General features: G+C 37.0%; 1 protein-coding gene across 1 annotated transcript; it reads left to right on the forward strand.

Moving 5' to 3' along the window:
- Positions 1 to 17,488: 17,488 nt before the first annotated feature.
- Positions 17,489 to 18,853, forward strand: LOC141544808 (tripartite motif-containing protein 43-like). Its single transcript, XM_074271413.1, has one exon. It carries the CDS (start codon positions 17,489 to 17,491, stop codon positions 18,851 to 18,853), a length of 1,365 nt encoding a protein of 454 aa, XP_074127514.1.
- The last annotated feature ends 497 nt before the right edge of the window (positions 18,854 to 19,350 follow it).

Here is a 19,350-nt window from a genome sequence, read left to right on the forward strand (position 1 = left end):
TTTGGGCTTGAAACCAATTTATCTCACTCTTTGAGATTTCTTCTAGGCACATTTTGTCCTCATCTGAAGATACATTTTGTTCTACCCTGTCACCATAGTAGCTTTCTATGGTCAAGATACTTTTCTGTGTCTTATTCATTTTCTTTTAGCATTTCCTCTTCTTTTTATTTGTAAGGTGGAGCTCTGCTCCTGGGATAAAGGGGATATTGTACCAAGTTTCCTGTGTAGCTCTGAGCCTTGTCTTTGAGCACAGAGGCCCCTTGTGTTTATAGGGTATGATGTTCTCTTCTCTAAATTGTAATAGTTCTTTGGAAGCATATTTCTTGGGGAGCTTCTGGAAGCAGCCTTAGTTTCAGTTCAGTTCAATAATCTCAAATGCAGCCAGGAGTTAAAGTCCAGATTCTTTATTTTGTTCTTCAAAGTCCTGAATCTTTTCCTGGGCCTGGTTAGCTTTCTTAGAGGCCTGTCTTTCTCTTGGTTCCTGAGAGCTCCCTTCAAATCTCTCCAGCCATCTTCAGCATCTCCTCCTCCCAATGTCTCCATCCAGCACAAAGGTGGAAGTTGGAATGAATCTGACCCTACCTCTGAGAGAGTGGCTTGTGGGTTTCTGACTTGTGAATCTCCAGGAAGTCAATCCTAGTTGTGAATCTTCCAAAGTCCATGAGTGGTCTTGTCCTTTAGACTTGTGAATCTCCTGACTGAATCCTGGCTCTGAATCTCCTAGAATTTCCATTGGGCTTATCCTTCTATATGCTCTTTTAAAGGTGTGAACTCTTAAAGGTGTGAAAGGTGTGAACTCTGAATTAGAGAACTGTTAAGTACCATGCTAAATTAGACAACTGACTTAGTACCTTGTAAGAATCTTAACAGTAGGGGGTAACTTTCCCTGCTCTATTCAGGAAACAACCTGGTATCCCAGAGTTTGCCCCAGTCATTTGCTCCTCGTCTGAGCCAGGACTGAGGGTCTTGGTTGCTGATTTGTTGTGATTAAGACCTTTTCAATAGCTTTCCCAGAGTCTATCTGACTTGGGCTGAACACCCTTTTTAATCCCAGTGAAACTGATCTTTCTTAAACTTTTTTTCAGTATATCTTGAGCTGGAGAGTAGTTTCATTTCATCAGACTGTTAAGAGGCTTGGTTTCATGTGGTTTTTGAGGGAAACTGTTAGAGTTCAAGAACCTTCCAGACTTTACTCTGCCATCTTGGCTCTACCCCAAGAACTCTCTACCCATTTATTTATTCATTCATTAATTTATCCTTAGGGTAAGACAAACAACATTTATTAAAGCACTTACTAATTTAGAAGGTCCTTTCTGTGTCTTCAGGGCAAGTGTCTGTGTCAATGTTGTCATCTCACTGGAAAAGTATAATTTCAATTTGCCAAACACTTTGTTAAAGAGGAACTAGGTTGTGCAATAGAGTACAGAGTATAGAGACTGGAAGACTCTTGTTAATGAGTTCACACTGGCCTCAGATACTAACTTGCTACATGACTCTGGACAAGTCACTTAACCCTTCTTGCCTCAGTTTCCTCATTTGTCAAATGTGCTAGAGAAAGAAATGGAAAACTACCAAATATCTCTTCCAAAAAACACAACATGGGGTCACAAAGTCTCAGACATAACTAGAAAACTGACTCAACAACATCAGCAAAACACTTTGCTAAGTCCTGTGGATACAAAACCAAAAAGTAATACCTCCTCTCAAGGAGCTTATATATTTGTTGGGGAAAACCACGCACAAAAGGAAGAACATTCTCTCTACTGTGCCCTCACCCCAGCAGCCATTAGGTATAAGAAAGAGAAAAACTACAAGTAATGAATGCTTTCTCAATCCTCTGTAAGTTCTTCTTTTAAAAAAAAATATTTACCTGATGTCTCCTCCATGCTACTTATGAAACTAAGAGCACCTCTTACTCTAATAGCAAGAGAAAAAGATGTGTAGAGATGAAAAATCAGAGTGGAGGGAAATCAGAGGTCCTTCAATTGTGAAAATAAAATGCATGTTGAGCCTGAAGGACAACAAACTAGCAGATAGTACACAATTAGATAGAAATAAGGGAAATTTTGTACCAAAATAGTAGTTAAAGGAACTGAAAATTTATGTTTTTGAAAATATAATTTTTAAAAGACCTGATTAAGAAAAAAAGAAAGTACCTGTTATACCTTAATGGACTGATTCCCAAAAGCCTTGCTTTAGAATTGGAATTAGACATTGTTGATCTCAGAGAAAAGAGGACCTCAAATATCTAGGAGCAAGCAGCATGGATTTTATCCCTAAATCAACATTTTAAAGATGAATTCAATGGGGAGTGGATAGATGAAACTCCAGGAACAGCACTGCAAAGGGAGATAAAGACTGAGATTAGAAAACTCAGTGAACCTTTAAAGTTGCCAATCTTTCCTAATTGCTTCTCACTTCTCTCTCTCTCTTTTTTTTTAATGTTGAATTTAATGATTCAAATTCTGAACTGCAATTACCACTAAGTTCATGTATTTATAAATATGGTCCTAGAGCAGAGAACAAAGTGCAAATACTTTGAGGAGGGTAGTTACTAGGGATTCCCACTAATTGTAATAGACAATCAGTATTGCACTTGATAGAGTACTGAACTTGAATGGGGAAAATTTGAGCTCAAATACAAACACAGATAATTATACTTTGGGTAAGTCAGTGAACCTTTGTAAGCCTCAGTTTCCTCATCTGTAAAAAAAAAAATAGGGACATCTTTCAGTGTTGTGAAAATTAAATTAGATATATTTAAAGTACATTGAAATTTTAAAGAACTATAAAATAACCTTGGTGCTTACCAGTATGGCAAACTAATTGTTTCTTTCTTAAAGAATAAGGCCAGCTATAAGTGTCTCAGTGTAGAGAGTGCTGGACCTAGAATCAGGAAGATCTGAGTTAAAATCTGTCCTCAAAAACAAGCTGTGGGACCTTGGACAAATCACTGAACCTCAATTTTCTCATCCATCAAATGAGCTTGAGAAGGAAATGGCAAACCACTCCAGGATCTTTGCCAAGAAAACCATAAATAGGGTCACAGAAAGTCAGATATGATTGAAAAATGATTGAAAATTTCTGTTCTTCTCTGCCCTGATGGGACCACATCTAGATTACCTGTATTGAGTTCTGGATAAAATATAGTGGACCAGCCAAAATGGTCTACTTCCCAAATGTGGGATATCCCTGCCCCAATGTAATCAATGTTCTTCATGTCTGAATTGCATACCTTCACTTCTATCACTCAAAATCCCTACTTCATGTTCTACTGGAAGCCTTACAGTAGCTTCCCAGCTGCTGCTTTTCTAATCAAAATCATCTCTGCCTATTTCAAGTATATGTATATATATATATATATATATATATATATATATATATATATATATATATATATATATATATATATTTCCCCCTATATATGAACATTGTGTCTCTTTGCTAAGTTATGAACCTTTTTGAGATTAACTACTCATTTTCTTTCTCCTTTTCATTCCCATTGCTTATAATATAGTAAACATTTAATATTTTTTAATTATAATAGCTAGAGTTTACATAATGCTTTATTGTTTGCAAAGACATTTACTGGTATATTTTAATTTTATTACTTATAACATCTCTGGAAGATAAGTGCTATTTTTATCCTATTTTTGCCATAGTTCACAGAGACTCATCTTATTGAGTTCAAAACTGGCCTCAGACACTTACTAGCTGTGTGACCCTCCCCCTTCCCCCTTAACCATGTTTACCTCAGTTTCCTTATCTGTCAAATAAACTGGAGAAGAAAATGGTAAACCATTCTAGTATTTTTGCCAAGAAATCCCAAATGAAATTTTCAAGGGTCTGGACATAACTGAAACAACTGGACAACAAAACCAGAGGTTGTGATTTGCCTCATACCTCACAGGTGGGAAGCATCTGAAACTATATTTGAATTTAGTTCTTACTGACACAGCACTCTATCTCTATATCTACTGTGCCACTTAAGTAATGCCTTCTGATTGAATGATAAAGTAGAAATCATTTGAAGCATCTTCAATATAATTAAAGACATCAAGCCCACATCACATGAGAATCCTTTAAAGGTACTAAGAATGTTTAGCCTATAGGAGACCAGAGAAACCAGGATAACTGTCTCCAATTATGCAAAGGATTATCCCATAGAAGATGATTAAACTTATATTGCTTGGCCCAAATCATATGAAAAAGAAGTTGGTAAGAGGCACATTTAGATTTCTTGAAGAAATAAAACATCTTAATGTTGGCCATCATCTAAAATAGGATTGAGCTGATTTGGAAGGCAGACAGGAATTTCCCTCAATGAAAATTTTAAAGTAGTGGCTGTGTGACCACTTGGTCAGGCTATTACAAAGGGATTTGTTTTCAGACTGGTCTGAAATAGTTTCTTTCTACTTATTTTGTGATTTTTTTTCACTATAGTAGATCAAAGGGAATTTAGAAATACATTTGTCAGGCACCTCATTGCCTTTTAGAGATGCTTAATTATTAAATGGGGAAAGAAAATCACCACCAAGTAAAAACAGACTTTAAGATTAAATGAGAGGTTTTGCACATATAGTAGAAACTGAGCCTGCAATGTGAGGAAATAGAGATATTGAAAATGCTACTTTTGTTTTTTAGAAAAATTTTCACAATAAATAATTAAAGGACTTTTCTTTTTAAGATGTGAATTTCACATAAGCAAAGCTTCAGTCTGTCCAGAATCATCCAGGCAGGGAAATAGACCCAAGGAATCACTAACCACCATTTTCATCATACTGCTGAGGATACCGATAATAATAAAAAATTATAACAAGTGGCTTTTATATAGTACTTTAAGATTCCTAATGCACTTCTAAAATTGCTTACCACAACTCTGGGAGAGAGATACTATAATTATTCCCATTTTACAGAAGAAGGAAACAAAGGTAAGTTAAGGAACCTGCCCAGGATCACAAGTGTCTGAGGCTGGATAAAAACCCAGGTGTTTATTCTAAAACCATACTTGTACCATATAGTTATGATAAACTGCAGAGTTTTTAGAGGAGAGTTATATTAATAGGGAAAGGCCATCACTTCATGAGATTTGTAACCTAAAGAAGAGAAAAATTAGGGAAGGAGAGAAAAACTGTCCAAGTATTGGAAGGACTTTTACCTAGTCTCTGTTCATTTTCATGACCTCATTTGGGGGTTTATTGGCAAAGCTACTGAAGTACTTTTCCATTTTCTTCAATTCATTTTAGATGAAAAAACTGAGGCAAACAGGGTTAAATTACTTGTGCAGGGTCATATAGCTAATAAGTGTCTAAGGCTGGATTTGAACTCAAGATGATGAGTCTGCCTGATGAAAGGTCCCACACTGTCACCTCTAATGACTGTACAATCTGCATGTGTGTCTACCAATCTTTCCAATGGTATGCCATTTATATAGATAATGAGCATAAGATGATCAGCTGTAACAGGTGCAGTCCAGAATATTCCTGGATTCTGTTGTTGGGAGTCAAAATCTGGGTAAATATCAGCAAATTGCCTATTAGGAGTTTGTATCAATAAACATGATGCTGCTACTTCTCCTGCTTGATAAGTCATACATCGTCCACCTGTGAGAATGACTGGGATATTAGCTACACGTTCTCCAGTTTCCCACATCAGTGTATGGATGGACACTGTTTTATAAGCACTCTCAGGAGGTGAAATGCTCAAGCCTACTGTGCCTGGAGGCAAAGGATTTATAGGCTGCACAGGGACAGATTTCACCTCTGCAGGGGATACCTCAGTAGTCCCAGCTGCATACAACTCTATCCTCTCTAATTGTAATCTCTTTCCCCCAACAGGTTCCTTCTCAGCTGATTGATCATGTTGAAGTACTGAACTTCTAAAGATTCTCTGGGTATAACATTGACTACCATTATGCTCTGAGGGTTTTTTGCCTGGAGCCCAGGGGCTGGGGCTCTGGGGTTGGGTCTCACTTCCCATTTCCCTGAGTCAGTCTACATTCTGATGCCCAATGGAAGCCTTTGTTGCATTTTGAACATAGAGTTTTAGGTCTTGTTCTTTTATGCCAACATTGAGCTTTAAGATGTCCTACTTTGCCACATTGAAAGCATTGGTGAGTCTCTCTGAAAGTTTGGATCTTGAGAAGTCTGCATCATAATCTGGGTATAAAAGGTACTTGTGCCCACTGTGGCACAGCATCTTATGATCTCATCTAAAGGAGCATCTTTGTGTAGTCCTAGTATAATTCTTCTACAAACCTCATTAACATTTTCTTTAGCAAGTTGTCTTATAATTGTTGTTGCTACAATTTCACCAATAATTTGTATGACAGCAATCTGCACACATCCCACAAAATCAGGAGAGTTCATTTGGACCTTGCTATTTTCATGCAGCCAAATTAATTGTATGCAATCATGTTAGCTCTTATTATCCAGGAGATAAAAATATAATATCTGATTCAGCCTATTCAGTAGGTGTGGTACAAAGAACTGCCACAGCCCAAATAAAATTTGGAGCTTCCAATATATATCAGCTCTTTAAGGAACTCCAAGAGCAAGTGATAAAGCATCCAGGTAAGATTTATATCTTGCATGTCCACTCACATAGTAGACTTCCAGGTCCTATTTTTGATGGAAATTCAAAGGCAGATAGCCTTCTAACCATGTTAGCCAATACGCCTTTATTTCAGGCAGCCCAAGAATCTCATTCTATATATCATCAGGATGCTTGAGCTTTACTTTTGCAATTTGGGATAACAAAAGAGGAAAATAAGATCACAGTAAAAGCCTGTACAGCTTGCCTTCCTTTCCACACTCCTATGCTTCCTCCAGGGAAGAACTCTCATATTTTGAGACCCAATAAAATTTGGCAAATAAATGTGATCCATTATAAATCTTTTGGTCATCTGTCTTTTATCCATGTTGGTAATGGACCTGCATATACTTCTAAACATTTTGCACACTTCTGTACACAGTATAATATTTTACACACCACTGGCATACCTTTTAATCCTCAAAGACAGGCAATAGTAGAGAGAAACAGAGGTATCAGGATGCTCCTCCAAAAACAAAAGAGAAAGAGGGGCACAATAACCCTAGAGAAAATTTAAACTTAGTCCTTCATACTATCAATTTTTTGATTTTTGATAAAAATGCACTGTCTCTGGCAGTCAGGTTTTGTAACCCACCAGAAGGACAGTGTCCAGTGTGAGCAGCTCCATTATCTTAAGATAATTACCAGGTGATGTGGAGAGATACAGAAAGTGGTCTATGGAAGAGACCAGATAGGCTAACTGCTTGGCAGAGAAGGTTCATTTGTATGTCTACAGATAAAGAAGGAATTGGATGGGTGCCAACCACCCATATTCACCTTCCATGGGAGAGAGACAGAAAAAGAGAAAAACCTCAAAACAAAGGAGAAGATCCAAAAAGCATCTGGTGGTTCCATTTCTGACTACATGTGCCACTGAAAAAGCATGATTCATGAACATAAAAAAATTGTTAATGAGACTGTTACAGGACTGCAAAAACTGGTAGGAATCATTGGATTCCTTGACACATGAAGTAATGGACAATAGATTGGTTTCGTTCTATCTCTAGGATTTATGGACATGTATAATTCCTCCTGTTGATTCATGTTGTTTGTTATATCACTACAAGCCTGTGTTATATTACTATGTACTTATATAATACCTCCCATGTTGATGGATTTATGTATACCTGTTTCAAGTAAGACCTTTGAGCCCAGAGGAAACCTGCTAACACTATCTGGTTTGGTGTTCTCACCTACCTGATAAGTCAAGGAGGGTGGGAGCACCTGTGTTCTTAAAGAAAATAAAATGAGAGATATAGAGAGCCAGAACTCTGGAGAAGTATACTTGAAACAAGGTGTTAACTCAGTGGAATTGTTAAGATAATGGTTCTCAAGGCAGTTAGGTGGCACAGTGGATAGAGCACCAGACTTGAATTCAGGAGGACCAGAGTTCAAATCTTGTCTCAGACACTTAACACTTCCTAGCTGTGTGACCCTGGGCAAGTCACTTAACCCCAGCCTCAGGAGGGAAAAAAAAAAAAAAAGAGAGAGAGAGAGGGAGATAATGGTTCTCCAGTTCACACATACTCAGTATGTTGTACTGATGTAATTATAATAGGGTATTTAAAGTGGGGACAAAGTCAGAACCTGAGGGGAGACTGTCAGACTATGACAGATACACACTGGGTAAGAGACAATAAAGATTTTGGACTCTATTCTTGTCCATTCTCAAAGTCTCTATCCTGCTGTGACCAAGGCCTTTCTGGAGGACCTCCAGAAAACTAACCTGAACATTACACCACACTCTATGCACCATGGCACCACCTAGTTGTTCCAGGAAGAAGGATTACACCTCTGCTTTTTCTTCTCTTCTCTTATCATTCCACCTTGTAACCAAGAACTTACTTTTCAGGGAGTTTACAGCAGTGCAACAGTGACTCCAACCCCAGAATAATCAGTTCTATGTTGATTTTTTATATATAAAGCCCTAAGGCATTGCAAAGTTTCCTAAGACAATCAGGATGCACTTTTTGTGTAACATTATTATGGTTCAGTTAATTAGAAATATATAAATTGGTCAAGGACTTTTCCCACTAAATTGGAAGGTTTGACTTCATTTAAAGGAAACACTATTCACATCTGGTTAATGTAATCAAGAGTGTCATTTTACCCCATTTACCTAGGTGCCTTCTTCAGCCCCTTAATTTGATTAACTCAATTGACCCAACTCATATTTGTTAATGGTTAAAACTAATCAGTTGGACAGCTTTGGAATGTAATGGTTTCTGAGTTCCTCTCCTCCTTCCCCCACTCCCAGGATCAACTGAAGGCTTTAAAACCAAAGAGAGATTATAATTGTTTGGTAAATTAATGTAATTAATATTAAAGGTTAATGATTTTTAATCTTTATAAAAAGATGATCATAGTGTTTGAACTAGATGACTTTTGAATTCCCTCTCCATCTTTAGAATTTTGTAATTATACAATGACAAGTGATTTATGATGGACTACACCTATGGGGAATACATCTTTCTCTGTACTTGTGGACTAACCCTCCACCCAAGAACAGCTTATTCCATAGTTATTACTAAGCGGGTGAGAACTCTTTCAAAATTATAACTCAAACTGTAGTTTTGGTCAATTTTATTATTGTTGTTCAGTCATATCCAGCTCTTTGTGATTTCATATGCAGTTTTCTTTGCAGAAATAGTGGATTGGTCTGTGATTTACTTCTCCACCTCATTTTACAGATGAGGAAACTGAGGTAAACTGAATTAAGTGACTTGACCAAGATCACATATCTGGTATCTGAGAATAAGATTTGAACTTGTCTTTTGACTGAAAACCCAGTACTAACTACTAACTAATCACTGCAACCCCTAATTTAAAGAGAGCCTTCTCATAATACTCCTGAGAGGGGTTAAATAAAGCATTATTATCATCATTCTATACCTAAGGAAGCTGAGACTCAGAGAGTTGAAGGAATTTTCCTGTAGTTACATAGCTATTAGGTGCTAAGAACATTATCTCATGGGAATTTTCCATTTTTATGCTAGGTCTCCCTTCTGGTTTTGTGGTTATTGTGTTTCTCTCTGCTTCAGTATAATCATTATTGTGCTTATGAAGTGCCAATAGACTTTAAAATAGGTCATTTCTCATTGAAAAAATATATCACTCTTCTAGTACATTAGTATTCATTGTAATTATTAAGACCTATTAGTCCCAATAGGACTGCTATTAGTCCCAATAGCTACAACAGAACAATGTTATTAAAAAAAAAAAAAAACACTTCAATCTATTTTGTCCATAATATAAAGGAAAACTGAAGAGAATAAATATTTATGTAGCACCTAGTATATGCTAGTAACTGAGCTAAGTATTTTACAAATTTTAATTCATTTGATCCTTGCTGTGAAGTTCGTGTTATTATGATCTCCATTTTATAGTTGAGGTTGATAAAATCTGTGAAGTGTGTTATTATTATACCCATTTTATAGTTCAAAAAAACTGAGCTCTATATTTTTAATCATATGAAAAGGTGCTCTAAATCATTATTGTTCAGAGAAATACAAATTAATACAACATGAGACATCACTAGACACATCTGAGGTTGGCTAAGATGACAGGAAAAGGTAATGACAAATGTTGGGAGGGGATGTGGGAAATCTGGGACCGTTGTTGGTGGAACTGTGAACAGATCCAGCCATTGTGGAGAACAATTTGGAACTAGGCTCAAAACATTATCAAACTGTACATACCCTTTGATACATCAGTGTTTCTACTGGACTCATATCCCAAAGAGATCTTAAAGGAGGGAAAGGGACCCACATGTGCAAAAATGTTTGTGGCAGCTCTTTTTGTAGTGGTAAGAAACGGGAAATTGAATGGATTTCCATCAGTTGAAGATTGGCTGAACAGATTATGGTATATGAAGGTTATGGAATATTATTGTTCTGTAAGAAATGACCAGCAGGAGGAATACAGAGAGGCCTGGAGAGACTTACATCAACTGATGCTGAGTGAAATGAGCAGAACCAGGGGCAGCTACATGGTGCAGTGGTTAGAGCGTCAGCCTTGAATTCAGGAGGACCTGAGGCCAGATTTGAACTCAGACACTTAACACTTCCTAGCTATCTGGCCCTGGGAAAGTCACTTAAACCCAATTGCCTCAGCAAAACAAACATATAAAAGAAATGACCAGAACCAGGAGATCATAGTACACGGCAACAAGATTATAAAATGATCAATTCTGATGGATATGCCTCTTGTCAACAATGAGGTGATTCAGCCATTTCCAATGGTCTTCTGTTGGAGAGAACCATCTACACCCAGAGAGTGGACTGTGGGAAATCAGTGTGGATCACAACATAACATTCTCACTCATTTTGATATTGTTTGTTTACATTTTGTTTTTTTACTCATTTTCTTTCCTTTTTGACCTGATTTTTCTTGTGCAACAAGAGAGTGATATAAACATGTTTATATATAAATAAGGGAGGAAAAATCCTGAGGTCTAGAGATATTACATGACCTACCCAGAGTTTCATAACTGATAAATTTCTGAAGCCGGATTTGTACTCAAGGATTCCTAACTCCGGATCCAGCATCCTACTCACTAAGCCACAAAAAAATTTAAATAAGAATATGAGAATTCAAGAAGCGCATGGGAGAATGGTTATGTCTATGTAACAACAACAAAAAACAAGCTATATGCTATGTTTGATGCCTGTACACCAGCATCCATTCAAAAGTGTAGCCTATGAATCCCTTCATTTTCTTTTCCCAGCATGCTGGGAAAGAGGAATTTAAAACAACAACAATAAAAAATTTCAATCAGAAATTGTGATTCATAAAGAAATAAGAAAAGATGTCCTCCTTCTCCCATCATGCTGGCATACTTGTCACACTACATTTCAGTTTCCACATCACCAATAGAGAAAATTGCACACCTAGATTACATAGCTTCCAGCTTCCTAAACTGTGGGTCTAGACCCCATGTGGACTTTCTTATCTGAATGTATGGGTTTCAAAATAATGATTTGCTATCAGTAGATGTAATGTTCTCTTGTCTAAATTGTAAATCGTTCTCTGTGAGCAGCTTCTAGAGGCAGCCTTAGTTTCAGTTCAGTTTAATAATCCCAAATCCAGCCAGGAGTTAAAGTCCTTTACTGTCTCTTTCCAAATCTTATCTCCTTCACTTGGGGCTTGGCTAGTTTTCTGGAGGCCTTCCTTTCTCCTTGATTCCCAGAGAGCTCTCCAGCCAGAATGAAGGCTGAAGTGGGAATGAATCTGCCTCTGCCTCCAAGAGTGTGGGATTGTGGGTTTCTGTCATGTGACTCTCCCAGAAGTCAATCTTAGTTCTGAATCTCCCGAAGTCCTCTCCTCCAAAGTCCCCTGAAATTCTCCCAGGAAGTCCCCTTGACTGAATCCTGACTCTGAATCTTCTTCCCAGGGCTTGTCCTTTTATATGCTCTCTAAAGGTATGAAGTCTAATGTGTGAATCCATGAGCAAACTCCTTCAAAGGTGTAAACTCCTTTAAAGGTTTGAACTCCTTTAAAGGTGAGAACTAAGTACATAAGTACCTTTTAAGAATCCTAAAAAGTAAATGCTTGATTTGTATACCTATTCCATATATCTATATACTCAGAGTCATGTAAAATATTTTTGGGCAAAAAGGGATTGAGAATGGGAAAAGTTTTTGAAGCCCTGAATAGGTGACCAACACACCTGAATGTGTTGGTTTTACATTCAGGGAAATGTATGAATGGCAGCATACATGACAGAAACTCATACAACTCAAGCCCATACATGTTGTAAGAATCTGGGTTAAATCAGTAAGCATATCTGTCCCATTTTTATGAAATTACTTTTAATTTATCTTGGCAAAGATCAGTTCCCTTCCTTGTACCTTCCCTGACCCATTTGATTGTGATTAAAACCATGAACTGGTTTTTGTTTTCTTGATTTTTTTTTTTGCCTATCCTTGTATTCCCAATTTTTTTTGGTATTCTACTTGATATATAGGTGCTTAATAAGGTATTTGTTGACTTTATTGTAGATCAAAGTAGATATGTGAATAGCATAACATCCAGAAGATACTTATACCTAGAACACATGTGTGGATATGGCATTTCACACTCACGATTAAAAAAAAAAAAAAAAAAAAAACTTTTAATGTCCTCTGACAATGTTGTCAAACTCTCCTCTGTCCTATACTACACATATTGTCTCTCCTACGTATGTGATTTCTGCCAGGTGTCTCCACTAGTATCATGGTCATTAAGCTACCATTTATTAGAACATCAGGTATCTAGCCCTGTTGTGGTGGTGGAGTTATTTCAATTATTCTTTGTGACCTCATTCAGGTTTTTTTGGGCAAAGATACTGGAGCAGTTTGCTATCCTTATCCAGTTATCTAGCCTATTCAGGATCAATTGCTATCTCAAGCATGCAATGACTAGAAAGTCTTTATCTAAGGAAGAAAGTCTGTCCTTTTGATACATGGTTAAATTGAAATAGCACATCTATTTAAGTAGTCACTAACAAAACAAGCAAAAGATTATATGTATTATTTTAATTGTTCATTGTATTGATCTGATTCAGCACTATGGTCTTGCAACTCTAAGGTACCACTACGCACTTCTCAAATTGGCTAAAATGACAGGAAAATATAATAATGTTGGAGGAGAAGGGAGAAAACTGGAATACTAATACATTGTTGGTGGATTGTGAACTGATCTAACCATTCTGGAGAGCAATATGGAACTATGCACAAAGGACTATCAAATTGTACACAACCTGTCAATTCATGGAAAGCAACCAGAGGTGTGAACTCTGGAGTGTTCAGGGAGAGCTGTTTGCTTGCTTTTTTGTTTTCTTTCTCTTTTTTATCAGATTTTTCTTATGCAGCTTGATAATTGTGGAACTATGTATAGAATTGACAGTTTAACATATATTGGATTACTTGTTGTCTAAGGAAAGGGTTGGGGAAGGAAGGAAGAAAAAAAATTGGAACAAGATTTTGCAAGGGAGAATACTGAAAACTATGCATATATTTTGAAAATAAAAAGCTAATAAAAAGGATTATGGTCTTAGAAAACTTTCTGATTTAGGATTAGAACAATTTAGCATTATTCCAGTTTAATTTTTGAGTGTGGACATGTTTTCTTAAAAACTTATTTCTTGGACTCCACAGGGGGGAAAAAATCCCCGAGACTGTAGAAGCAAGGGTGATGAAACCTATCTTAATCCAAAAATATTTTTTATATTATTTTCAAAAAAGAAAAAGAACTAAAAAGTAAAGCAAATTGATCTATTCTTTCCTTCCTTTATAGATATGTGTGTGAAAACTGATCATCTTTTTGTTTACTTTGTCCAGAATTAGAACTATTGTCTCTCTACATATTCATGAGGAAATACAGATCTCTCCTTGAGAATGATTGAACTCTAACCATCTATACATGCTTATCAGAGAAGTTTTCAACTTTTTCGCCTAGCATGTGGTGAGTTATTGATGTCTCTATGATAATTGTGTAAAGCAAAGAGAAGTAGCATGATGGAAAAGGCTATTCCATTTTAAATAGAAGACCTCAGTTCAAATCCCATCTCTCTTAAGATACAGCACTCAGCCCTGGAGTCAGAAGGAACTGAAATTCAAGTGTAGCCTAAGGCATTTGACATTTCCTAAGGGTGTGAAACTGGGCAAATCACTTAACTTCAAATGCCTGTGTAAAACAAGAAAACAAACTAAAATACTCCTCAGACACTTGTTAATTCGGTGACCCTAGCAGGTGAATTAACTCTTTGTGCCTCAGTTTCCCCATCTTCTGAGGCTTCCAAGATCCTTGGGATCATCAATTAATAGCCTTCTTGAACTCTACAATTCTCCCACCTTCTGTCACCAAAGCATTAACATGACTGTACAAAAAAAGCTTAGTTCCCTAATTTGAAGATCTATTTCACAGTAAGGAGCCAGAAGTACATTTATACACACACACACACACACAGATATATATATACACACATACGTACATATATGTATATGTGTGTGTGTGTGTGTGTGTGTACATGTGGATATCATTCTCATGCAAAAAAAGAAAATGAGGAAGGAGGGGGAAGGAAAAGAAGAAAAACCAGAAGACTAGATTTCTATTTATATGTACAAAGTTCTTTTCTCTTCGCAATCCATTTGTAGAGCCTGGGGGAAAGCAAATTCACGCTGAAAAGGGATTATTATAGAAAGTATAGTACTTCTGAATTGCAGTCTATTTTTGACTGGCACTAAAAACAAAGTCCTGCTTTAGAACATGTAGAGCCATTAGTGGCTTGCTTATTATCCTTCTATTTTCTTTTTTCTCTATTAGAACACAAGATCATTTGGATTATTTGCCACTTCCTATACCCAAGTCCAAGAATTCATAACTGACCCTTGACCAATCCTAACTAAAGTTCTAAAATTAAGGTATTTTCCATTTATTTTATCTTCTGTTTTCTCTAATTCTATTCTTTCTCTCTTACTTCCTTTTAACATAGCTTAATTTATGTAGTCAAAATTAAAGCTGGAAGGAAGCTTTGAAATCATATAGTCCAATCACATCATTTTATAAATGAAGATTTGCAAATCATGGCATCATCTTCCTGATGTCATGGCAGAGAGATATAATAAGGCACTAGGAGTGATCATAAAGTCACCATACATGGTAAATATATTTGGGAAAGCAAGCGATTTGGGAGATCATAATTGTAAAGAATATTACAAAAATACAGTTCAATTACAAATTATATTTCAATTATAAAAATACAGTTCAATCAACTTGATGAAATCAAGTCAGGCATCCATCACAGATTAAAAAGGTTTATGATTTTATTTTATGTGTAAATGGCTTCACAGACTCAATGAAATATTATAGGGAAATATAGTCCAATTTGATTTGGGGAAATATAATTTTTTTTATAGCTCAGGAGAGACAGGGGAGTTGGGGGGAAGGATCTAGGGAGTCAGAGAAGGAACCAAGAAAGTTTGATAGTTCATAGAGAGGCATCAAGGAGGAGTCATTAGGATTCCAACTGGCTGATCAGGCCTAGATCTGTTTAAAGATATGATAAATAAGATCTCAAAGGTTGTTTAAAGATGCTTACTAGACAGTTTCTGAGGTTGGAGTTCTGAATAATGGCTATGCAAACAGGACAGTCCAGGACTTGATTATGACAGATAATAGCCATATGGGTTCCTTAGTCTACATCAGTGATCCCAAAGGATAAAGAGCAATAGATGAGGAAACTGAGTCTCAGAGATAAGTGACTTGCCTTTGGTTATACAAGTAGAGCTTCAAACCTGGAGCTGTTGATTCCAAATCCAGTATTCTCATACCCTTTACTGCCCTTCAAGCACCATGGTTAGAGAAGAAGGAATTTTGAAAAGTAATCACCCTAAACTTAGAAGATACCTACAAGAAGAAACATGATTTGGAGGATGATCCAGAGAAGGAAACTAAGAAAGTTCAAATAGATGAGAGGAGAGCCAGGAGAAAATTGTGTGCCTAAAGGCTAGATATAAAGTGTTAGGACTACAAGGTGATAACTCAGGTTGTCTAAACAATCCTCCAGCTCTTGTCCTTCCCCAATCCAGACTGACTTGTCCAGGCCCAATGTTGTCTTCTTTTATTTTCCCAGAAAATGGACATGTAAGAACTCGGGCTTTCGGAAAAATACTTCAACCAATGAACTTGCTCCTTTTAAAGGGACATTTGAGAACTCAGGGGCTTGTGGGAAAATACTTCAAGCAATGAACTTGTTCCTCTTAAAGTTGCAAACTCCTCAAAATATGTAAACTCCTTTTCAGAAGGTGCAAACTGCTTTTAAAGGTGTGAACTAAAGGTGTGAACTCTGAGCTAGAGAATTGTTTAAACAACCTGAGTTCTCACCTTGTAATCCTAACATCTCCCTTTTCTTTTGATTTACAACATAGGGTGGTCATGGCCTTGAAACATAAATCCATCAATATGGGAGGTATTACACATAATTACATAAATTACATAAACACATAGTAACATAGTAACATAACACATGCTAGAAGTATGTGACAAATAACATGATCAAATAATCATAAATTATTATTTATTAATATTACATAATTAATATTATTTATTATTTAATTAAAAGATGTTAGGATTACAAGGAGATAGCTCAGGATTGTTTAGAAAACCTGAGTTATCACTTTGTAATCCTAACATCAAAGCAAAGTAAAGAAGTTAGTCAGAGAGGAACCAATGCAATATAACCAGGTGATAAATAAGGAGAGTCACAAAGTCAGGAAGCTTTAGAGGCAGAAATCACTATGTCCTGTCTCCAGAACCATGTCTTTATTCAAAATGCTATCAACTCTTTATTAAGAAACAATGGCCCTAAGAGCTTAGCTTTGTGAAACCTGTCAATTCATGGAAAGCAACCAGAGGTGTGAACTCTGGAGAGTTCAGGGCTATTACAACCATTCAGTCATAACCTGTTTGTTTTGAGGATTTAAAGGAAGGGGAATTCACAACTTAATAGGGAGGCATTAAAGGGATACTCTATATAAAAATGAGAGGAACTTTCAGATCAGAAACATTTCCTTGAGTAGAACTGAAAGTCTCCTGATCTCAGTTGTTACTGGAAAGAAGCTCCAGCAAAAGAAAAATGGCCCTAGGAGCTTAGCTTTGTGAAACCTGTCAATTCATGGAAAACAACCAGAGGTGTGAACGCTGGAGACCTCAGGGCCATTACAATCATTCAATTTTGCTTATTTACCTTGAGCATTCAAAGGAAGGTGAGTTCACACCTTAGTAGGGAGGTACTAAAGGGTTGGAGCTACTCTGTATAAAAAGGAGAGGAACTGTCAGATCAGAAACATTTCCTTGAGTAGAACTGAAAGTCTCCTGATCTCAGTTGCTACTGGAAAGAAGCTCCAGCAAGAGAGAAATGGCTGCTGATATGGATACAGTCCAGAAACTGCAGAATGAAATTGCCTGTATCATTTGTCAGAACTACTTTTCTCAGTCAGTCACCATGGACTGTGGACATTGTTTTTGCTTAGAATGTCTCTCTAAGAGCTGGAGAGTTGGAAGCATACCTTCCTCTTGCCCTAAATGCAAGGAAATTTCCCAAATAAGAAAATTTCCAGCATTCAATGGGAGACTGGAAAAGCTAACTGACATTGATAAGAAGCTCAGCTTCCACAGTTTGAAGAGTTCTGAAGAACCAAGATGTCCTACCCACAAGGAAGTCTTCCAGTATTTTTGTGAGGAGGACCAGATATTGCTCTGTTTAGCTTGCTGCCAAATGCCAGAGCATGAATCTCACAAACTCTCTCCTATAGAAGAGGCCAGTCACAATTACAGGAAGAAGCTACAGAAAATGCTAAGTCATGTGGAGAAGGCTTTTGAAGAAACTAAGAAACTTCATTCTCAAAAGGGAGAGGTGAAGAGACCTTTTGTTGACTGGGGTCAGATGATTGCAGGAGAATATCACAGACTATATAGTTTCCTGATGGAAGAAAGATCTCAGTGTCTGAAAAGATTGAAAGAAGAGCAGAAGAGCAGAGAAGACAGTATAACCCGACATATCCAAACTCTTCAGGAAACCATGTTAGAGCTGCAGGAATCAAGTCAAAAACCCCAACTTGATCTGTTACAGGACCTCAGGGAACTGTTGAAAAGAAGTGCATCGGTGTTGTCCCAAACACCCAAGGCTGTCATCCCAGAGCTGAGAGAATATCCCATTGGTGGGATAATAGATATCTTCAACAAGTTTAAAGTGGATATCAGAGTGCATCCAGATTCAGAAAGTTCCTATGTAACTATTTCTGAGGATCTGAAGAGTATGAGAGCTGCAGAAGGCTGGCAGGTAGAGAACCAATCTGAGGAGTCTGTTTACCATTATGCCTTTGCCGAGCAAACCTTTACCTCAGGGAGACACTATTGGGAGGTAGATGTGTCACAAGTACCACAGTGGGCACTGGGGATCTATAGCTCACACTCGAAAACAAGAAGGAGGAAGACTCCTACTTCATGTGCTTCAATGTTTTTGCTTCGCTGTGTGAAGAAGGAAGATCATTACATGTTCCAAAGCTACCCTGAATTATTAAATCATCGAAAGAAAGATCCCATCCCCAGAGTTGGAGTGTATCTAGAATACAGTACTGGTACTGTCTTCTTTTACAATGTTCTCCAAAGATCCCTTATTTATAGAGTCTATCCTATTCTATTCAAAGAATCTGTCAGACCTGTCTTTTGTCCTGGTCCCCCACTTCCAGGAACAAAAGCTGGAACCATGACAATCTTTTAATTAATTCTCATCTTTGTGCTTGCTGCTATTCAAGCAGCACCCACCACCAGACTGTCCTTCAATTTCCAAGTTTCCTCTGGGAGAGAATAAACAACACATATAATGCTGAAGGAGAATCAAATTCACAAATTTGAGACAAACTGAAAAAAGATCATTTGTCAGTGTTTTGTATTTTACTATATTCAGTGCATTTAGTCTGTTCATTTATTTTTCACAATAAATCAAACTTTACTAACAAAAGAAATTATTCCAGGATTTTTTTTGTTATTTATTGTCATTTATGTCTTACTTTCTTGGCAAAGATGCTGGAGTGGTTTGCCATTACCTTCTCCAGATTATTATATAAATGAGGAAACAGGGGAAAGTGATTTGCCCAGGGTCATATAACTAGTGAGTTTCTAGATTTGAATTCAACTCCTCCTGATGCCAGGAGTAGTATTCCATGCACTGTGCTTCTTATCTGTCTCTATAATTTCATGGGGTTATAGAATTTAAAT

The sequence above is a fragment of the Sminthopsis crassicaudata genome, chromosome 1 (assembly GCF_048593235.1).
Source record: "Sminthopsis crassicaudata isolate SCR6 chromosome 1, ASM4859323v1, whole genome shotgun sequence".
NCBI lineage: Eukaryota > Metazoa > Chordata > Mammalia > Dasyuromorphia > Dasyuridae > Sminthopsis > Sminthopsis crassicaudata.